At 44.8% G+C, this 19,642-nt stretch overlaps 1 protein-coding gene across 1 annotated transcript in view; it reads right to left on the reverse strand.

Annotated features, from left to right (window-relative positions):
• DYRK1A (dual specificity tyrosine phosphorylation regulated kinase 1A) overlaps window positions 1-17,827 on the reverse strand; it is a 52,525-nt gene extending 34,698 nt beyond the window's left edge. The window contains exon 1 of the mRNA XM_005429519.3: window positions 17,748-17,827. Coding sequence (XP_005429576.2) covers window positions 17,748-17,757 — 10 coding nt within the window. The 5' untranslated portion in view covers window positions 17,758-17,827. The remainder of the gene's footprint in view (window positions 1-17,747) is intronic.
• Between the last annotated feature and the right edge of the window lie 1,815 nt (window positions 17,828-19,642).

The raw sequence follows: 19,642 nt of genomic DNA on the forward strand, positions 1-19,642 counted from the left end.
GGTGGGGGGGGCTTCCTGTTCTCCGGGGCTCCGCCAAGGTGCCACCGGACAGGGACAAGGTGCCAGCGGCCGGGGGACAGGGCCCGGAGCCCCCGGGCACGGCGGGGACAGCACCCGGGCCCGGCCGCGCTCAGAACCCGGGCTGGGGCAGGGGGGGCACGGGCACAGCCAGAGCCGCTCTGAGGGGCCCGGCACGGCCGAACTTCACAGGGCTGCAGCGGGAAACGGGATTGTACCAAGCGCCCAAAATGTCAGCTCCAACAGAACTTCAGAGTTTTAGCGGCTCCCTCATTCAACAACTTCATTTTGGACATTTTAGCAGTTATGAAACTACTGAAATCTCTCCCTGTATGCCCCAAAACACCATCAACTCTCTCAGTGAAGCTCATGAAACCTCTCCCTGATTCAATAACTTCATTTTGGACATCTCAGCAGTAGAGAAACTACTGAAATCTCTCCCTGTATGCCCCAAAACACCATCAACTCTCTCAGTGAAGCTCCTGAAATCTCTCCCTCATTCAACAACTTCATTTTGGACATTTTAGCAGTAGTGAAATTACTGAAATAGCTCCTTCCATGCCCTGGAACACCCGCAACTCCCTCAGAGAAGCTCCTGAAATCTCCCCTATATACCCCAAAACACCAGCAACTCCCTCAGATTTCAGGAGTGAAGCTCCTGAAATCTCTCCCTCATTCAACAACTTCATTTTGGACACCTTAGCAGTTACGGAACTACTGAAATATCTCATTCCATGCTCTGAAACCCCAGCAACTCCCTCAGTGAAGCTCCTGAAATCTCTCCCTCATTCAACAACTTCATTTTGGACACCTTAGCAGTTACGGAACTACTGAAATATCTCATTCCATGCTCTGAAACCCCAGCAACTCCCTCAGATTTCAGGAGTGAAGCTCCTGAAATCTCTCCCTCATTCAACAACTTCATTTTGGACACCTTAGCAGTTACGGAACTACTGAAATATCTCATTCCATGCTCTGAAACACCAGCAACTCCCTCAGTGAAGCTCCTGAAATCTCTCCCTCCATGCCCAAACCCCCCAGCAACTCCACAGTGTGTGTGCACTACACACCCCAAAAATCAGTGCTGCCCATTCTTTATCTCCTGGCAGTTTTTGGAACCCATTTATTGCATTTATTGCATTTATCTTGTGCTCACTTGCAGCCCCTGCAGCAGCAGCAGCAGTGTTACCTGAGCAGGGGCTTACAGGATTTCCCCAGCAATCCAAGCTGGGCTGGCACTTTGCAGCACTAATTTATTGCATTTATTGCAGCATTTATTGCATTTATTTTGTGCTCATCTGCAGCAGCAGTGTTACCTGAGCAGGGGCTTACAGGATTTCCCCAGCAATCCAAGCTGGGCTGGCACTTTGCAGCACTAATTTATTGCATTTATTGCAGCATTTATTGCATTTATTTTGTGCTCATCTGCAGCAGCAGTGTTACCTGAGCAGGGGCTTACAGGATTTCCCCAGCAATCCGGGCTGGGCTGGCACTTTGCAGCACTAATCCCCGTGCTGGGCTGTTTCAGACTTTTATCAGCACTTCACTGAGAGTTCCTCGTGTTGCTGCAGCACCTCCTCCTTCCCCCACCTCCAAAGAACATTACTCACAATTTGCAGTTTGTAGCACAAAACTAATTAGAGATGGAACAAATTACCTGCTGCATGGCAGCACGAGTGGTGAAAAACACCCAATATTTTATCCCAAATCAATATCCAACATTTCCAGCTGAACATAAAGTTAGCATAAATATCAGCACCGTTTTTAAAGCTCTCCTTTTGTACAAACAAATATATATATTTTAAAAAAAAATTAAAAAGAAATCTTTTGCTATGCATCAAACCCATCAAGGGAAATAACTTGAATTATTCTATTTCCCATTTGTAGTTACTGAGGCACAAGATATATTTAAACAGTTGGTAGAGAAAAAATGGGAAGCATCTCCCATATCAATGTACAGCCAGCATGCCAAACCATGAATGTAAGTGCTAAACAAGGGATGAATACATCATGTGCAAGAGTCTCACATGATATAAATTATTCAATACCTGACCAAAGAGAACAGCTTTCAGGAGAGAGGGGGAGGATCTCAAAGTACTTTTGTAGTTTGAATACAGGCAGGGTTAGCAATTGGTGCAGAATCTTTTTAAGTCTGTTAAATAATCCCATGTATTTTCCAACTATTTCACTGGGTGACATCCACCCAGCTCTGGTGTCTACCATAAATAAAGGTGGATTTCATCTAACACAGCGATGACAATTTTAAAATAAAACCAACTGTAAAAATAAAATAACTTGGCACGTGGGCAAGTGTGTATTTTGAGAATTTGGGCTGTCCCCTCCTTCCACTTGCAGGATTTGCACAGCCCTATTGATATGAAAAATCTTTTTTCCTTTACTAATCCCAAACTGGCTGGAGAGTTTGGGATTTTTGGGATTGGATTTGAGATTGCTGTTAACCTATCACACATCTTTAACACACACACAGAGGCTTTTTAAGTGAAAAACTGAACTACAAAAACATATCCACCATTATAAATTCCACCTCACTTATGGGGAAGCTGCTGGTGTGATGATTCCGGGGAATTCCCTCGCTGGCTGATTTCATGGATGATTTTGAAGTAATTCATGTCACTCCAAGAGAAATTTATAGCACTTAAATTTTAGCTACAGAGCAGTTCTGTTGCATTTGAAGACACTGCTTTGATACTCTGTATTAATAACATAAATTCTGACAGAGTTCCTAAAACCAGAATATTCTGTATTAACAACACAAATTCTGATGGAGTTCCTAAAAACCAGAATATTTTGTATTAATAACACAAATTCTGACAGAGTTCCTAAAAACCAGAATATTTTGTATTAATAACATAAATTTTGAAAGAGTTCCTAAAAACCAGAATATTTTGTATTAGTAACACAAATTCTGATGGAGCTCCTAAAATCCAGAATATTCTGTATTAACAACACAAATTTTGACAGAGTTCCTAAAAACCAGAATATTTTGTATTAATAACACAAATTCTGACAGAGTTCCTAAAAACCAGAATATTTTGTATTAATAACACAAATTCTAACAGAGTTCCTAAAAATCAGAACAATTCAAAACTCTTAGGCAAGCTGTCCTTATAAATCCATATCACAGTTCATAAAATAATAACATTCCAGGGTTTTTCCTCACTCCAAAGTTGCCTGGAAGCACCAGAACTATTCCATAAAATCCTCACAGGTTGTGCACTGCACCTAAACCATTTTTCAGCTGCTGTCTCCATGATTTGATAACTGATATTTTACAGCAAAGTTTTGACAAACTCCACTCCCAAGTCACTAAACAATAAATCATACCCCAGTAAAAAGTTTCAATATTTCCATAGCCAGTTTAGTGCTCATCACAGAAAATAAAATAGAATAAAAAAATTAAAAATAAATCCAGGTAAGGGGGTTGACAAGTCCAGTCAAAGCTCACAATTCCAAAGCACTCATCTGAAAGCCCAATTTCCTGCCTTTGTAATAATTCCTGTATTTAGTACACACACCTCTAAGTTTAAGCAATTACTTCTTTTGATTTGTCTCACCTTGAAGTAGCAGCTTTTAAGGAGAAAAAAAACCCTTAAGTGTGGTTGGATCTGTGCTTCCAGCTGGAAACCACCAAAACCTGGGGATGCCAAACTTCACTAATCCAAACAGCACGAGCCCAAAGTGGGGCTCACTGGAAACTGCATTGATTTCTCTCAAGTAACACAAATTTCAACCCCAAAAAATTTATGACATAACAAAAACCATCCACAAAACAGACAAAAAAATATCACTATTCCTTTAGGATAATACTGTGATTTAATAAAATTATTTTTTAAGTGTAACACATTTTTCCTTCTAAGGCTTTACTGTTTCTAGCATAAACTTAGGATTGGGTATTAAAGCTGACTATGAAAATTGGGGTTTTGTTCACACTAATAATAATGATGAGAGCAACACTGCCCAAGTATCAGAGTTGTGCAAATTTAAAAAAATAATTTTTGTCTACATCTTAGAGAATCCTAGAATGGTTTGGGCTGGAAGGGATCTCAAAACTCACCCAGTGCCACCCCTGCCATGGCAGGGACACCTCCCACTGTCCCAGGCTGCTCCAGCCCCAGTGTCCAACCTGGCCTTGGGCACTGCCAGGGATCCAGGGGCAGCCCCAGCTGCTCTGGGAATTCCATCCCAGCCTCTCCCAGAGAACAATTCCTGGGATATCCCACCTAACCCTGCTTTCCCTCAGCTGATCTGCTTCACAAATCTGATTCCCAGCTACAAAAACTCCCAGTTACCATCACTGGGCTCCTCCTTCGCAAGAAGTGCCACCTGTCCCCTGCAGGGAAGGTGCACAAAGCAAAGGCTGGAACATCTGAGCCTCTCCTTTCATCAGTCTCTGGTTTTTCTGGAATGTCAATTCCCAGAACAAGCTCCTGAGAGCCGCCTGTCACCTGGACCATCCATGCAGGCCACCCAAACAAGCAGGTGACCTCCAAGGGGGGCAGGAGGGAAGGAATCATCCCAGCACTTCCTGAAGGATCTGTGAACTACACCAAGGAAAAGCTGACTGGATAATTTGCCATGGTTTGGTGTTGGGTTGGGCTTCCTCACCTCCAGAGAGGTGCACAGGAAGCATTCCACCTGAGGAAAGAGACCTGGATGTTCCCAAGGAAAGGTGATGATGGAAAATGATTTACAGGATCTAAAGGAAATCTTCAAGGTTCAGCCAACAACTGTTCTGGGAAAAGATCACCCCAAGTCCTGTTCACAGCAGAAATGTTCATGAAGTTCTAACCCCTAAAGGCTTTTAATTCAAACAAAGCTGTGCCCTGGTCTGGCCAGGGAATGTTCCCAGCTCCTGAGGACACTGTGAAAACCACATTTACAGGCACCAGACACGACTGTCCTGCAATGCAAAGGAACCACGACCTCCTACAAAGTCATGTCACCAAGGTGAAGCCACTGCAAGTCAAGAAAAGTGAAATAATAACACCCAAACTCTTTATTTAAAAGCTGAGGTATCGATGAGCTTCAAAGCTTCAGCAGTGAGGATTTAGAAGTGTTCTCAGGGAACAGAACACCCAGCTCCAGCAGGACTCTGCAAACACACACGTGAGGAGGAGCCTGGGACAGCCTGGCTCTCCCCTGGCAGAAGGGGGCAAGAAGAGGGAAGAAGTTGGAAATGCTCCCCTGCCATGAGTGAAAACTCGCTGGAGTGAGGGCTGTGCCAGGCTGAGATGATTGAGAAGGGGTGCAAAGAAAAGTCACCCCAAAGAAATGTTACCCTAAAGAAACGTTAGTCCAAAGAAATGCCACCCCAAAGAAATGTCCCTGTCCCAGCAGGACATCACTGAGGGCAGTTAGCAAACAGTCCTCGAGGTAATGGGACTTGAGGGTGCCCAGAGCAGCTGGGGCTGCCCCTGGATCCCTGGCAGTGCCCAAGGCCAGGTTGGACACTGGGCTTGGAGCAGCCTGGGACAGTGGGAGGTGTCCCTGCCATGGCAGGGGTGGCACTGGGTGGGCTTTAAGATCCCTTCCAACCCAAACCACCTTGTGATTCCTTGAATTTGGAGGAGAAAGTTCAAAACAAGCCCAGGATCTGCCACCTCTAAGATGTTTGTAGAAAACAAGAGCCACGCAATTCATTATTCTCATCAGTGCCCTGGAGCCCAACTTTTCACCAAGTCCATGGAAGAGCTGGAAACCTTAGGAGGAACAAAGAGCAGTATTGTTTCTCATGCTCCAAAGCCAGTGCAGAAAGCAGGGTCCTGGTGCAGGAGGAGCAGGAGAAGCCCCAGGCAGCTGCTCCTGCTCTGCAGCCCCAGTTGTTCTGCCAAGCAGCGGTGACACTCGAGGCTGGGCTCTGCCAAAGCATCTGGGCTGAAAGCACCACGGTGTTGTTCTCTGGCCCTGCTGGCCAAGAGAGCACGGAACGGCTTCCAGATGTCACTCAAGCTCACAGAGATCCTCAGGACTTCTTTGGGAATTTGTGGGATTGCTGTGATTTCTTTGCAGCTCCAGAGAGCCCAGCCATGTCCAAGCAGAAGGTGCCAGAGAGGACTTCCCTTCTTTTTCTGCCCCACAAAGGGAGAGACTTCCCAACATCTCTGGAGTGGACAGAGGTGGAAAATTGTCTTTGCCACCATTTGTGAGAGGAAAGCATGGCACACCCTTCAGAGGTCATGGCACTGACACCTTTAGCCAACACTCCAATGTTTCAAAACATCACCAAGGATGAAATGATGTTGCCAGGGGCGGCTCTGATTGGATATCAGGAAAAACTTTCCATGCAAGAGTGGTCAGGCCTTGGGATGAGCTGTTCAGGGAGGTCTGGAGTCTCTGGGAGTGCTCAGGAGGAGTCTGCATGTGGCCCTTGGGGACAGGGTTTGGGGTGATGCTGGTGCTGCTGGGGTGGTGGTGGGACTGGATGAGCTTGAACACCAATATCTGACAACCCTTTCCAGAAATTCCTCCTGGTGTCCAGCCCGAGCCTCCCCAGGCACAGCTTGAGGCCTTTTCCTCTTGTCCTGTCCCTGTTCCCTGTGAGCAGAGCTCCTGTCCCCTGCGAAGGTCACACACCAGGATCATTTTGTGTTCCCAGCTCACAGCATTTCACTCCTGAGGGCCAGAACCACATCAGGCACAGAGTCACACCTGGAATTTCCTGGGCTTGTCCCTTCCCTTGGAACTGTGCTGAGGGACCCCAGAAAGGGCTGGAGAAAAGACCCCCTGGCTCTCCAAAGCTGAGCCCAGCAATGCTTCTCCATGGAGCACCTCGTCCAGGGGCTTCCAAAAACCTCCTGAGGCATTTCTTGTTCTCCAGACCTGGTCAGTTCCTGTCTGTGAATGAGGACAGCCAGACCTCAGTCAGAGGGGCCATTAATCCAAAGGTGCAGCCCCTGTCTAATTACCTGCTCTTTGATGAAATCCCCACAATTCATTAGGAGCTGGTGTTGAAAGGAGCCCAAATCACTTTGTTTAAGGAGCTGCTACCCAGACTTGCTCAGAAGACACTGATTCACTTTTCTCTCAATTGATCAAAAGGCTCACCCGGGAGGGAGAGTAACCATCTTCCTCATGGGTCATGGCAGCTTCTTGGGTAGACAAAGCTAATCTGTTATCGAGGATAATGTGGATTTCTGATGGCAAAAAATACTGCTAATAAACTGGGATCCATGGGACAAAGTGTGACACAGTCAAACAACAAAACCCTGTGACCAATCTGTAAATACTGAGCACAGGTATTTGTGCAAAGGGTATTTATTTGTAGGGAAGGATGTGGTCCCTGTGAGGATGGGGCACAGGTTGTTCAGAGAAGCTGTGATGTCCCATCCCTGGAAGTGCCCCAAGGCCAGGCTGGACAGGGCTTGGAGCAAGCTGGGATCATGGAAAGTGTCCCTGCCATGGCAAGGGGTGGGAATGGGATGAGTCTTAAAATCCCTTCCAACCCAAACCATTCCAGGATTCTATGAAAGCAAAAATTCCCTTCTCCTCTACCAACCCCTTCCCAGAAAAAAACAGTGAAGCAGATTTTTCATTCATGTTGTACAGGCTACAACTCATGGAATTCCAGGACACAAATGATCCCTCAGGTGTCTGAACATCCACTGAGTGTTTACCCAAATACCTGGAGCCAGAGTGAAAGACTCTGAAAAAGTGCAAAGACGTCACCACGGATCTGGAAGGAAGTGTTTTGAACCCAAATCCCTGCTCCAGACAAAGTTAGCTCCCAAATTCTATTTAAGGAAAGTGCCTTCTATTGAAGAAGTGGAGTATTCAGCTGGCTCCCTTTTGGTGGCACTTTTTCTGAGCAGAGAAGTGTCAGAATTTTTGCATTTGGATGGCAGCCTATAGAGCCTGGATTTCTCCCAAGAAAAAATGAAGTTGTGCTTCTTGCCTTCCCCTGGAGCTCCACATGCCTCCAGACATAAAAGAAAACACCAAACAAAGAAAAAACACAACAACTACTTTTTGCCTTTCTCAGGATCCAAACAGTCGTTGCCTGGGGCCTTTTGCTACCAGAATCTTTGTTGGAAAACAAAGCTGAACACAGAATTTAAGCTGAAGGTGCAGAATCCTAACTTGAAAACTGACCCATTGATTTGGGTGTGAAACATCCTCTTTTTTTTTTTTTTCTGAGGAAAATCTCTTTTCTTCACAAGAGAAGTCGTGAAGACTCCTGAAGTCCATGAAGTCAGCCCAAGAACAACTCTACAGATAAAATTTCTCAGAAGATGGAAGAAAAGCTGAACTTTCGAAGGCAAGCAACACAAAATTCTCCCAAGCTTTGTAAGGGAGAAAGAAGCAAAGGAATATTCCTGCAGCTGCAGGTCAGGGAAAAAAAGAAGTTATACTTCTATATATATATATATATATTTATATATTATGTATATATAAAAAAAGATAGAACAACCCTGTGGTTTTCTGCTTTGACAAGAGGGGGGAAAAAAAGCAATTTTCTCCTGAGACATCATAAGTCCAAAGAGAAAGGAATAAGGATTTCAGGACAACAGTGGAATTAATAGCTGAGGAAGCAGGGAAGCAGCAGAGATGGGAGCTGCTCCATGGATTGGGAATTCTCCATGTGCTAACAGGGAGACAGCTCCTTTAGGCTGGGAACTGGTGCTCAGAGAGCTCCCCTGACCCCAGCTGCTCGTGCAGCTCTGCTGGCACGGCTCTCACAGCAAGGCTCTTCCTTGAGACAGCCTCCCCCCAACCAGGGAAAACGGCAAAGCAGGAGAGGCTCAGCTGGGAACTGAATTTGTAAAATCCTGGCCTGGGAAGAAAGGAAAACACCCCAACAGCACTGGCCAGTAACTGGAATAACAGTTACTGGCCAATAACTGCTCTGCTCACCTCCAGATTCTGGGCTGTGACCCTTTTTCTTTGCAGGATTTAAAAGAGTTTCATGCTCTTATCAAACACCTGCCTTAAAGATGAGGAATAATTCTGAGGCTCGCCAAGGACAAACCACAAGATCATCACAAATTGGTCTAAATTAAAGCACTCAAGACAAACTTGTATTTTTTTTCCCCCCAGCTATTTATTTACTATAATTATCTTAATGCTGGGATCAAAGGTTCAATTCAACATCCCAGGGTGCCCAGAGCAGCTGGGGCTGCCCCTGGATCCCTGGCAGTGCCCAAGGCCAGGCTGGACACTGGGGCTGGAGCAGCCTGGGACAGTGGGAGGTGTCCCTGCCATGGGATTCCATGACCTCAACAAGGCAATTTTGAAAAATGGAATTTTGGAGATAACTCCAGAGATGTGAATATCTAAGCCTAGAAAGAAACACTGCCTTATTTACATCCCTTTCTAAGCACCAGAAATACCCTAAAACTCCACACCATGGATCCACCACTGCACTCAGGGAAGTCTCCAGGAATTACTCAGCACTGTGAAATGATTACTGTAAAATTATTTTACAGCTGGAAGTTTTAGAAAGGTCTAACTTAAGAAACAAGAACAAATCAATTACCAGAATGCTGGTTTTTTTACACAGTCTTTAAGGGCCTAACACAGAGCCTCCCATGAACATCTGGAACTCACCTAAAGTGAAGCTGTAAATGGAATTCTGATGGACATCTGCAGCCTTTCAGATCTTCTGCTAAACTTCACTAAGTGAAATATTTCCAAGGTTTTTGATTCCCACTTTTATTCCAAACTAGCACAAAGCTTCTGCATTACTGGAAAGTACAAAACCTGGTAAATGTATTTGGTGAGGTATTGTAATTTATTTTATATTTTATAAGCTAATGTCAGCCATTATTCCATAGCTACATGAAGATAAAATCAGTTTTATATTCAACTCAACTTGTGGATCTACTGAGAGGCATTAACAGCAAGTCAGAACTCACATGAACATGGCAGGTGAAATCACAGATACTTTTAGCAATATATAAAATCTTGGAGAAGCAGTTCATTCCTTTTAGGCATCTTCAGGACCTTGGAGGAGCATGAAGATGTCAGCCCTGGTAGAGGCAAGCTAAAAAACCATGTCTGGATCTCCATGTGCTGCCAGAAAGAGTTTCTTTTTCTGGAGTGGCAAGGCAGTCCTGAGGAATTGTGGATTTTAACCACAGTATTAAATATTTTCTCTATTTCAAGGCCTCACTGCCTACAAAACCAGGTAAAAATGAAACCAACTTCATCCACCTTTAGAGAAATCATCCTTCTGTTTATGTCCTGGTACAGCACATCTGCTGATCCCTCTCCATCACATCTGAGGGAGCACAAACAAGTGGCAAGGTCACCCCAAAATACTCAGCTCAAATATTAAAATTTTCACTGATTTTAGCAAAGAAAAAGCAAAGTGTTGGATGGTTTAGCAAACTTGAGGTTGGACTCTCTGTTCACAAAGTGGATTCAATGAGGTGAAGGAGAAGTTAAGAGTATGCACAAAAAGAAACCAGTTAGAAGATCCAGAATGAACCAGTAAAAGAAGAACTTCATACTCTGCTCTCTGCTTGTATCCCCAGATTTTTAAGGGATTTACAAAAACCAATTTGTTAGGAAAATGCCAGCACCAACAGCGAAGGAGGAAACCAAGAACAAATCTCTTTTCTCAGCCTGGAACAAAACTGCTGCCCCCTGTTCCAGCTGTCCAGCAAAGGTGTCCAGCAGCTGCCTCTGTGTGCAATGAGCCCAAAGCAAGGTCCCCAAAGGGATTTGGGGATCTCACTCAGCCTGAAGTCACCAGGGGTTAGGTGTGAGTGCTGAGCCCCAGAACCAGGCTGTTCCTTGGGCTGATGGATCCAAGCTGGCCTGGGCATTCCCTGCTCTTGCCAGGACAAGTGCAAGGTCAGAACCTCCAATCTGATGTGTCACTGCTAAAAACAAATTCTGCTTCTTGCTCTCTAATCTAATCTCTGTCCTTAACAGCTTATCAACAAATGTGGTTTTGAGACTGTGGCTGTGTCACAATGGAAATCTGCGAGTCAAACATTGCCACTTTTACATTTTCCAAGCTTAATTGTGTTCCTAAATCCAGCAGGGTCTGACCAGAGCCGCTCAGATGACGTCTGAGCTGCGCCCAGTGACAGCACAGGGCTGACTCTGTGTCCTGGAAACATCCAAACTGTCCATGGATAGCTGACTGCACACTGAGACATGGGAACTCTGGAAAACCTGGGGAGAGGAAATTCCTCCCCTGGCTGTAACTCTGTCAGCAAGCTGAGCACACCCTGGGCTGCTCTGGAAAGCTGGGAATCCACCAGCCTGAGCCAGGATCAGCCTGATCCCAGTCAGGAATCAAGCAAGCACATTTGGGCACCCCTGCCTGCCAGAGGTTTGACAGAAACATCAAAACCCACACAGCACAAACTGAATTGAACAGGACAGGGAGCACCAGAAAAAGAGAAATACAAACCTTACAAGTGACAATGTCCAATTTCAGCAAGATTTAGGAGCAATATTTGCCCAGTTCTTGCCTCCACCTGCCTGATGAAGGATTATAAATGGAATCCTTACCAAGAACTGCCAAGAACCTGCCAAGAACTTACCAATCCTCACCAAGAACTGCTCAGGCCTGGCTGTTAAGAGAGCCACCCTATGGTGTCTGTCTCTATTGTAAAACCTAACCCCAAAGGAGCAGAACTTTAGGGATGGGGGAGAGGTTGTTTCCACCTGGCTCCATGATTTATGCAGGATGCCTCCTACAAACATCTGCTGCACTGGATTCAACACAGAAAATGCTCAGGAGCTCAAGTGGTACCATCTAAAGCCCAGCTTGTCCAGTGGTGAGGAATTTTGGGTGTTGTGTCTCCAGAAGGGTGGAAGGGCTGCCCAGGGAGCTTTGCAGTGCCCATCCCTGCAGGTGGCACTGAGTGCTCTGGGCTGGGGACAGGGTGGGCACAGCTGGCACTCCATGGGCTGGCAGGGCTTTGCCAGCCCCAGGGATTCCATGAAATCCTCTGGGAGTCCTTCAGGAGCACATCTCAGGTGTGACGCTTGGAAAGCTGCAGGAGCTCCCCAAGTGCTGCCAAGGCCATGGAAGGAGCTCCCTGTGGATGTGAACCAGGGGCATTCCCTGCAGCACAGGGCTGAGGTTCCCTCCAACATCACCCTCACCCCAAACCTCCCTCCAAACCCTCCCAGGCCAGGAGCATCTGCTGCCCAAAGCAGCAGGAACAGGCACAAAATGGGATGGACAGGACAGGGCCACACATTTGGGGTGTCCCAAATCCCTGGGACAAGGCACAATCCTGAGAGCCCACGAGCAGCTCCAAACTCAGTGTCACATCCCACTGCTGCCTGGCCCAAGAGAACCTTTCCTTTTTGTTCTCACCCCAAACACTGACTTTAAAGGCTGCAGAAAAACCTCTTTATTTCCAGCATGATGTTCATTATAGAGCTCAGGCATTCGCAGTGTACTGACCAATCATTCAGGAAATGGGAAATAATTTTTTAATAGTTATTATTGCAATTTTTGATCTGAATTTTAATTTGGTTTTGTTCAAAATCAAATTTATTTCTTTGCTCTTAGAATTCAGCAACAGAAATAAATTTTCATCTTGCAATAAAGAAATCTCAGAATTTAAAACTTCATTGGAAGTGACCTCAACAGGTTTTAAACAGAGGGTCACATGTATTGGGAGGCAAAGTGAATAGAAGTTACTGTTCCAGAATATTGGAACTAAATACAAGAACAGCAGCACCTAAAGATTTTCTGGTTTAGATGCTCTGATCTGTTCCTGAATAAGGAAAGCAGCATCCTCCACCAGGCTGTAATTCCATACCCAAATCCTGGATTTTTGTTTCCTTTTACATGGGGGCTGAGGCTGAAAAGTTCAATTTTCAATATCACAGGTACTGAGCCATTCTGCAGGAGGGGGAGAAAAAAAAACCCTTTTCTTTTAAATAGGCAACTTCTTAAATATGGATGCACGAATCTAACTTTAGCTGTCCAGGTTTTCACATTGCTGCTCTCAAATTCAGAAAGTAGAGCATTAATTTAGTCTGTTGACTTCAAGGTTATCATTCATTGAGGTCAATGACTCCATCTCTGAAAAGCAGAACTTCCACGTGCAGCCTGAGCAGCACTGCTGTGCCTCAAAAACTCCCCAAACCAGCAGCAAGCCCTGCTGCAAAGGGATTGATTTATCCATGGAAAAGCAGGGGTTAATCCCAGGAATATCCAAGGAAAATAAAAATAAAAATAAAAATAATTAAAATTAAATCAAAATAAAATAAGATAAAAATAAAAATAAAAATATTTCCCAGGAATATCCAAGGAAAAATAAAAATAAAAAATAATAATAATAATAATAATAATAATAATAATAATAATAATAATAATAATAATAATAATAATAATAATAATAATAATAATAATAATATTGTCATCATCATCCCAGGACTATCCAAGCCCTCATTAGCTGCTTGCATTTCAAACTTCCCTCCTCATGAGCAGCTCTGTCTCAGATGTGATTTATTTGGCTGGGATCTTCTGGGCTGCTCTGCTCTGCCAGGACCTGAACATCCCCCACCAACTCCCTGGGAGGACCCAGGCAGCCAGAATCCAACTGGAACCAGAGACAAAACCAGTGGGAGCCGCTCTGTGCCCAGCAGGGAATCAGCACCTGGGCCTTTTTTGCTCTTTCCAAACCTGATTTTCTGCCACCAACTGGATCCCCAGGTGTGGTCACCTCCGTGGTCACCTGGCCCCCCCAGGGCCAGCACCTCCCCTGCCCCAGGAACAGCCAGGGGAGGGATAACTTGGTGCTGGCCCAGGAATTTTTGATTTTCCTGGTAAATCTTCCAGTTCAGGTAACACAGGTGAGCTCCAAACACCATGGACACACTTTGTTCTGACTGCACAACAACAGAGGGGTTTTCTGCTGTGGTTTGTGGGGTTTTTTTCACTACTGACATATAAAAACATCCTTTAAAATAGCTACAGGCTCAATGAAATCAGCAACTAAAATGTGAAACAGGAGATGTGAGAGCCATGGCCCAATGCTCCACTTCCAGAAAATAAACACCTGGACACTTGCAGGCCCCAAACCCAGCCCAGGAATTCCCAGAAATCCTCCTCTGGATTTGCTGTATTTTAACAAGGAATACAGCTGGGGCAGGACAGGTACCTGTGTGAGAACTGCTTAACTGCAGTATCCTTATTGAGAGTATTGGATTGGCTTTTTCTCTCTTCCAAAAATGACCATTTTTTATAAAATTAAGAGCAATATGAGCACCTCCAATGTCTTATCAAACTTGACTACACCATTGTCACATTTCCTTGGTTCTCAACATCTCTGGTGCATCCAAGATAATTCCATGTTGATGAGAATAATTTGCTGTAACCATTATGTTGCTCTGTTTTCTTACAAAGGTTACAAAAAGAAGCTTTTGAGCTCTTCAAAAGCCTAAAAATCAAGACAAGTCAGTATTTTTAGATCCATATTCCTTAGGCTCCAGCATAACTACAAAAGTCAAAACCAGAAAGCTGTTCTAAAACCAAATGATTTTTATAAGAAATCTCCATAAAAAAAAGAGGAAAAAAAAAGAACAACCAACCACTGAGTTACACAGGAGCAGGACAAGGGGGAGCAGGAACTCTGGAAACACCAACTTTTAACCAAGATGAATCCCAGCATAATCCTAAATTTGATGCCACCACACCATGAAAAGTGAGTATGGGCAGGATGATTGATCACCAGCCTCACTACACCCAGAAGTGTTTGGTTCCTTGCTTTCCCAAAAGGTCCTGGAGAGACTTGCAAAGGACAAAGAAGTGAGAAATTCCCATTCTGAAAACATTTTTTAATCACATTCTAAAGTATTACCTGTGTTACCACAACATGACTGAAATACAAACTCGGCTTTGCCTGTAAAGAGCTGAACCCCAGCTTTGCTTACGGCACTAATTCAGGGAAAAGCAGAACAGATCCTAAAAACTCCCCAAGTAAACAGGGAATCAGAGAATCATTAAGGCTGGAAAACACCTCTGAGACCATCAAAGTCCAACCATTACCCAACTCTGCCTGGTCCTTGTCCAGACCACGGACTCAGGTGCCACATCCACAGATTTCTGAGCATTTCCCAGGCCTGAGCTCCCTTTCCATGGGCAAATTGCTGCTGCTGTCCCAGCTGAGCCTGCCCTGGCCCAGCCTGAGGCCGTTCCCTCTGCTCCTGTCCCTGTGCCCTGGGAGCAGAGCCCGACCCCCCCGGCTGTGCCCTCCTGGCAGGGACTTGTGCAGAGCCACAAGGGCCCCTGAGCCTCCTTTGCTCCAGCCTCAGCCCCTTCCCAGCTCCTCAGGCCCCTCCTGGGGCTCCAGCCCCTTCCCAGCTCCGTTCCCTGCCCTGGACACGCTCCAGCCCCTCCAGGGCTCTCCTGCAGGAGCAGAACTGCACCCAGCCCTGGAGGGGCCCCAGCACAGAGGGACAATCCCTGCCCTGCTCCTGCTGCACACACAATTCCTCACCCAGCCCAGCTGCCAGGGACCTCCTGCCCCCCTGGGCACCCTGGGCTCGTGTCCAGCCCCTGCCACCAGCACCCCCAGGGCCTTTTCCAGCCCCTCTGCCCAGCCTGGAGCTCCCTGGGGTTGCTGTGACCCAAGGGCAGGACTGACCCTCATGCCATGGATCCTGTCCTGACCCCTCTGCAGAGCCCTCCCACCCTCCAGATCCTCACTCCTGCCCAAACTGGTGTTGCCCACAAACTGAGGGTGCACTCGATCCCCTGCTCCAGATCATCGGTACAATTACTGAAAATCTTTCACTTCTCCAAACAGCACCTTAAAGTGCCCTTTTGCTGGGCGTCCCACATATTACACAGGGCAAAAAGAGAAGTTCACTGTGCTGCAAGTTTGTTTTCCTGGTGATTCAAACTGGTAAACAGCATTTAATATCCCCATTTCTTCAAATTTTTACTTTCTTTTTTTTTTTTTTAAGCAGTGGACCTTAAAACATTTCTGTGTTTTCAGCCTAAGTGGTGATCTAAAATTAAAGTATTCCATGGCAGAAGTGAAAAAATCATCTTCTTCAGGGGATTATTTCCCCAGTTCTGCTGTGGTGAACTGCAGGGCTTTAGAGCAGCTTCCAGGACAATGAAGTGAAGCCCATTAAAACAAAGAATTTATTGATTGGAGAAGCTTCCCTGCTTTAACCAAAGGTAGTTTAGACATTACCAGGCACCTCTGATCAATCTCCCTCAAGAAACCTTTTGAAAATGCAACAGAGCCATCCCCAAGAACCACAAGAACTTTCAATTTCAGGCCTGAGGCCTCCCCAGCCACTTTGAACTTGAGACCAAGATCAGCAGAGTCACCAATGACTCCTCCTGTCACTGCACCACAGAATTATCACAGGGCAGGGTCTCATCTGAAGGCCTGCAAATCCTGTTCATTCTCAGAGCCTCAGCACACCAAGCCTGGCTCTCCTAATAAACAGAAAATGCAAATAAATCTGAATTCTTTAACTTCCAACACATCACAGGCATAAATGTCTTTATCCTGGTTTTTCATCTGTATTTATCAAGAGACTTGTAAATAAAGAATTTGGGCTGCAGGAGACAGAATTACCACTTAAATTTCAAAATCTTGTATCCATTTCTATTCTGCAAGCTCATAATTCTAACAAGCTCAACACCATCAGAAATTCTGACCAAAACTGAAAGTGCTTAAGTTGGAAATTTTAAATCAGAATAATGTATTGCAATGTGAAACTGAATTCTCTCAAACACTGTCATACATAAGGTACAATTTCATAACATTATCTCTCCTTTCACTTGTGGGATGAGTATTTTTAAAGCTTTCAAAACATTTTCTCAATATTTAGGTTCTGTTTTAATCTGTCACTGCCTATTACACAGAGCTCCCCAAATCTGATGGGACATCAATTTTCTACACTTTTAATGCTGCTCCTTTAGATTAAGATATTGAAAATTACATATAAAAATGAAATATCCCTTTGGAGAAGTTTTCCTTTCTCCTGTCCTTTGCCCAACCTAATTTTAGACTTCTTTAGACCTGCTTTGACTTGAGCTTTCAGCACACAACTCACAAACATGGGAGTGGAATGAGAGATGTTTGGTTTTCAGGGAATGAAATCTCCACTTCCAGCATCTTGGTCCAAATCCAAAGGCTCCATGTAAACAGACCCTCCAAAGCTGTTTATGCACCAACAGCTGATGCAACTGAAAACTGTCAATCAGGACATGAGCTCCATGCACACGGAAATCTGCCTGGATTTTTTTTCCCCCCAGCCCTAAGGATTCCTGGGGTTTAAAGCTGAACAAGCAAACCAAAGATCTGGTTGAAATAAGGGTATAAAAAATTAGAGCAACCCTCTTGGATAAATTTAATTTTATTCTATTTCTACTGTTTGTGATTTTTTCCCTGTTGAAATATGAACTGTATTTCCAGCAAAAGTAAAAATCAGCCATTGAAGCTGCAAATACACTTGGCACTTCCAGGATTTCTGATTAGCCAAAAAAAGGGAGAATTTCCTAAAAATATCAATCAGCACCTTCAGAAGCATTCCCAGAAAAACTTTGAAAACAGTATTTCCATTCAGGAAAACCATTTTGAAGAGTTTTCCAAACTGCAGAGGAGTGTTGAAAGGGCAAAGAAAGATTCCAAAATTCTGCAGGTTCTTCAATATTCTGCTAAGTTGGAACAACATCATTTTTGGGGGGACAGAGGATGGAAAAGCAACAAGAAGCACATCAAGAACATCCATCATTTGTCATTGTAAAGATCCTAAATATCAATCACCTGTATGCATCGTCTTCTTTCAAGTCTCATATCATCCTGCGGGGTTGTGGGGACAGGGGGAGTCCAGCAGCAAACAACACTGAAAAAGGGAGAAAAACCAAAAATCAGCTTCTTAAACTGCAGCCACAACTGCCCAGTTCAACCCCCAGCTAAACCAAGGAAATCCAAATAGAAAATGAAGTTTTCCAACAGGAAAAGCAAAGACAGGCACAACAAAGATTTATTTTCTACTGATATCTGGTTTTAGGAAATGCCAAAATGTCAAGTATTAACTTAAATTTCAACTGGCCATTGAATAAATCTCAAAATTAACATCATCCCAAAAAACTACCAGTCACCCATCTTTGCCAAGCCCTTAAATATTTGGATTTTCACAGAAATTCAGTACAAAATTTCTAAAACACAACTGAACTTGTGGGATTTTCCCAAATCTACAAAACACAGAACTAGAAATGCATATAATTCCTAAATGTTAAAGTTCATTTCTCCTCATAGATGAAACTAAATTAGGTTCAGCTAGCTGCAAATAATTAAAATATGCTCAGAAAAATAAAATTGTATTTTCCATAGACAGAGAGATGTAAAGACAGGAGTTTCTGTCTGTATATTATATGTTATATATTATATATTATATTGTGTTCTATATTATATATCATATGCTCTATATTACATTATATAATATATATTATATATTATAATGATTATTATATATTTCTGGGTTTTTTTAAGAAAACTCCAACAGAAATTAAGAAGAACAGCAGGATTATGAACAAAAAAAATTAAATTAAAACCCCAAACACAAGACCCAGCAACTAAGCCTGGTCAAAGTATTTCTCAAGCATTTATTTTTCACTTGTTCTCCAACAATCATTGGTACTGCACAACCTATGGAAACACCAAACCCACTCAGAATTCCTGAGACTTTTAGAGAACTCTGCAAATGACTGGCCAGCTGGAATTGGAGAGTTATCATTATTTAAACACCTCCTGAAATATGGAGCTGCAGGCAAGTGTGAGCAGCCTAAAACGCGCTCAGCCCCTGCACCGTGAGCAGCGAGTGCCGCCGACAATGAGAGCCCACCCTGGGCCTGCTGCCCTCCTGCCACCAGGCTGGCCTGTCCCTGTGCCACTCCAGAGTCACACCCAGCGCAGGGAAGGGGCAGGAGGACAAGGAGCTGCTTGTTGGGGCTGTGTAGGAGCAGGTGGTGCAGCGCTGGGGTTGGTGTTTTAGGAGTGGGTGAATTTTTGCTGTTGTGCCCCCCTGAACCCTCAGCCTTTTTGTGGCTGCAGTTCCACAGAGCCATGGGATGGCACTGCCACATCCCCAGCTGCCAGGGCCACTGCTGAGGCCACAGCAGGTCCTACAAACTGGGCACTCTTGTGCCTAAATCACTTTGGTTTGAGTGAAAGGTGCTGAGACCACTGAGCCAGCTCAGAGCCCTGGGACATAACAGCAAACAAGAAGGAAGAGCAAACTCTTCTTTAAACGAACCAACAATGGAATCCAAGAGTGGTTTAAGTGGGGAGGGACCTTAAAGATCACCCAGTGCCACCCCTGCCATGGCAGGGACACTTCCCACTGTCCCAGGCTGCTCCAACCTGGCCTTGGGCACTGCCAGGGATCCAGGGGCAGCCACAGCTGCTCTGGGAATTCTATTCCAGGGCCTCCCCACCCTCACAGGGAGAAAGTTTTTCCTACTATCTGATGTAAACCTGTAATTTTTCAGTGTGAAGCCATTCCCTGTGTGCTGTCCCTGCATCTCCTGGAAATTGTCTCTCTTCAGCTTTCCTGGGGCTCCTGCAGGCCCTGCAAGGCCACCCTGAGCTCAGGCCAAAGCTTCTCCTGTGCAGGTGAGCAATGCCAGCTGTGCCAGCCTTTCCTGCCAGCAGAGCTG

Source organism: Geospiza fortis, unplaced genomic scaffold, assembly GCF_000277835.1.
Source record: "Geospiza fortis unplaced genomic scaffold, GeoFor_1.0 scaffold409, whole genome shotgun sequence".
NCBI classification, from domain to species: domain Eukaryota; kingdom Metazoa; phylum Chordata; class Aves; order Passeriformes; family Thraupidae; genus Geospiza; species Geospiza fortis.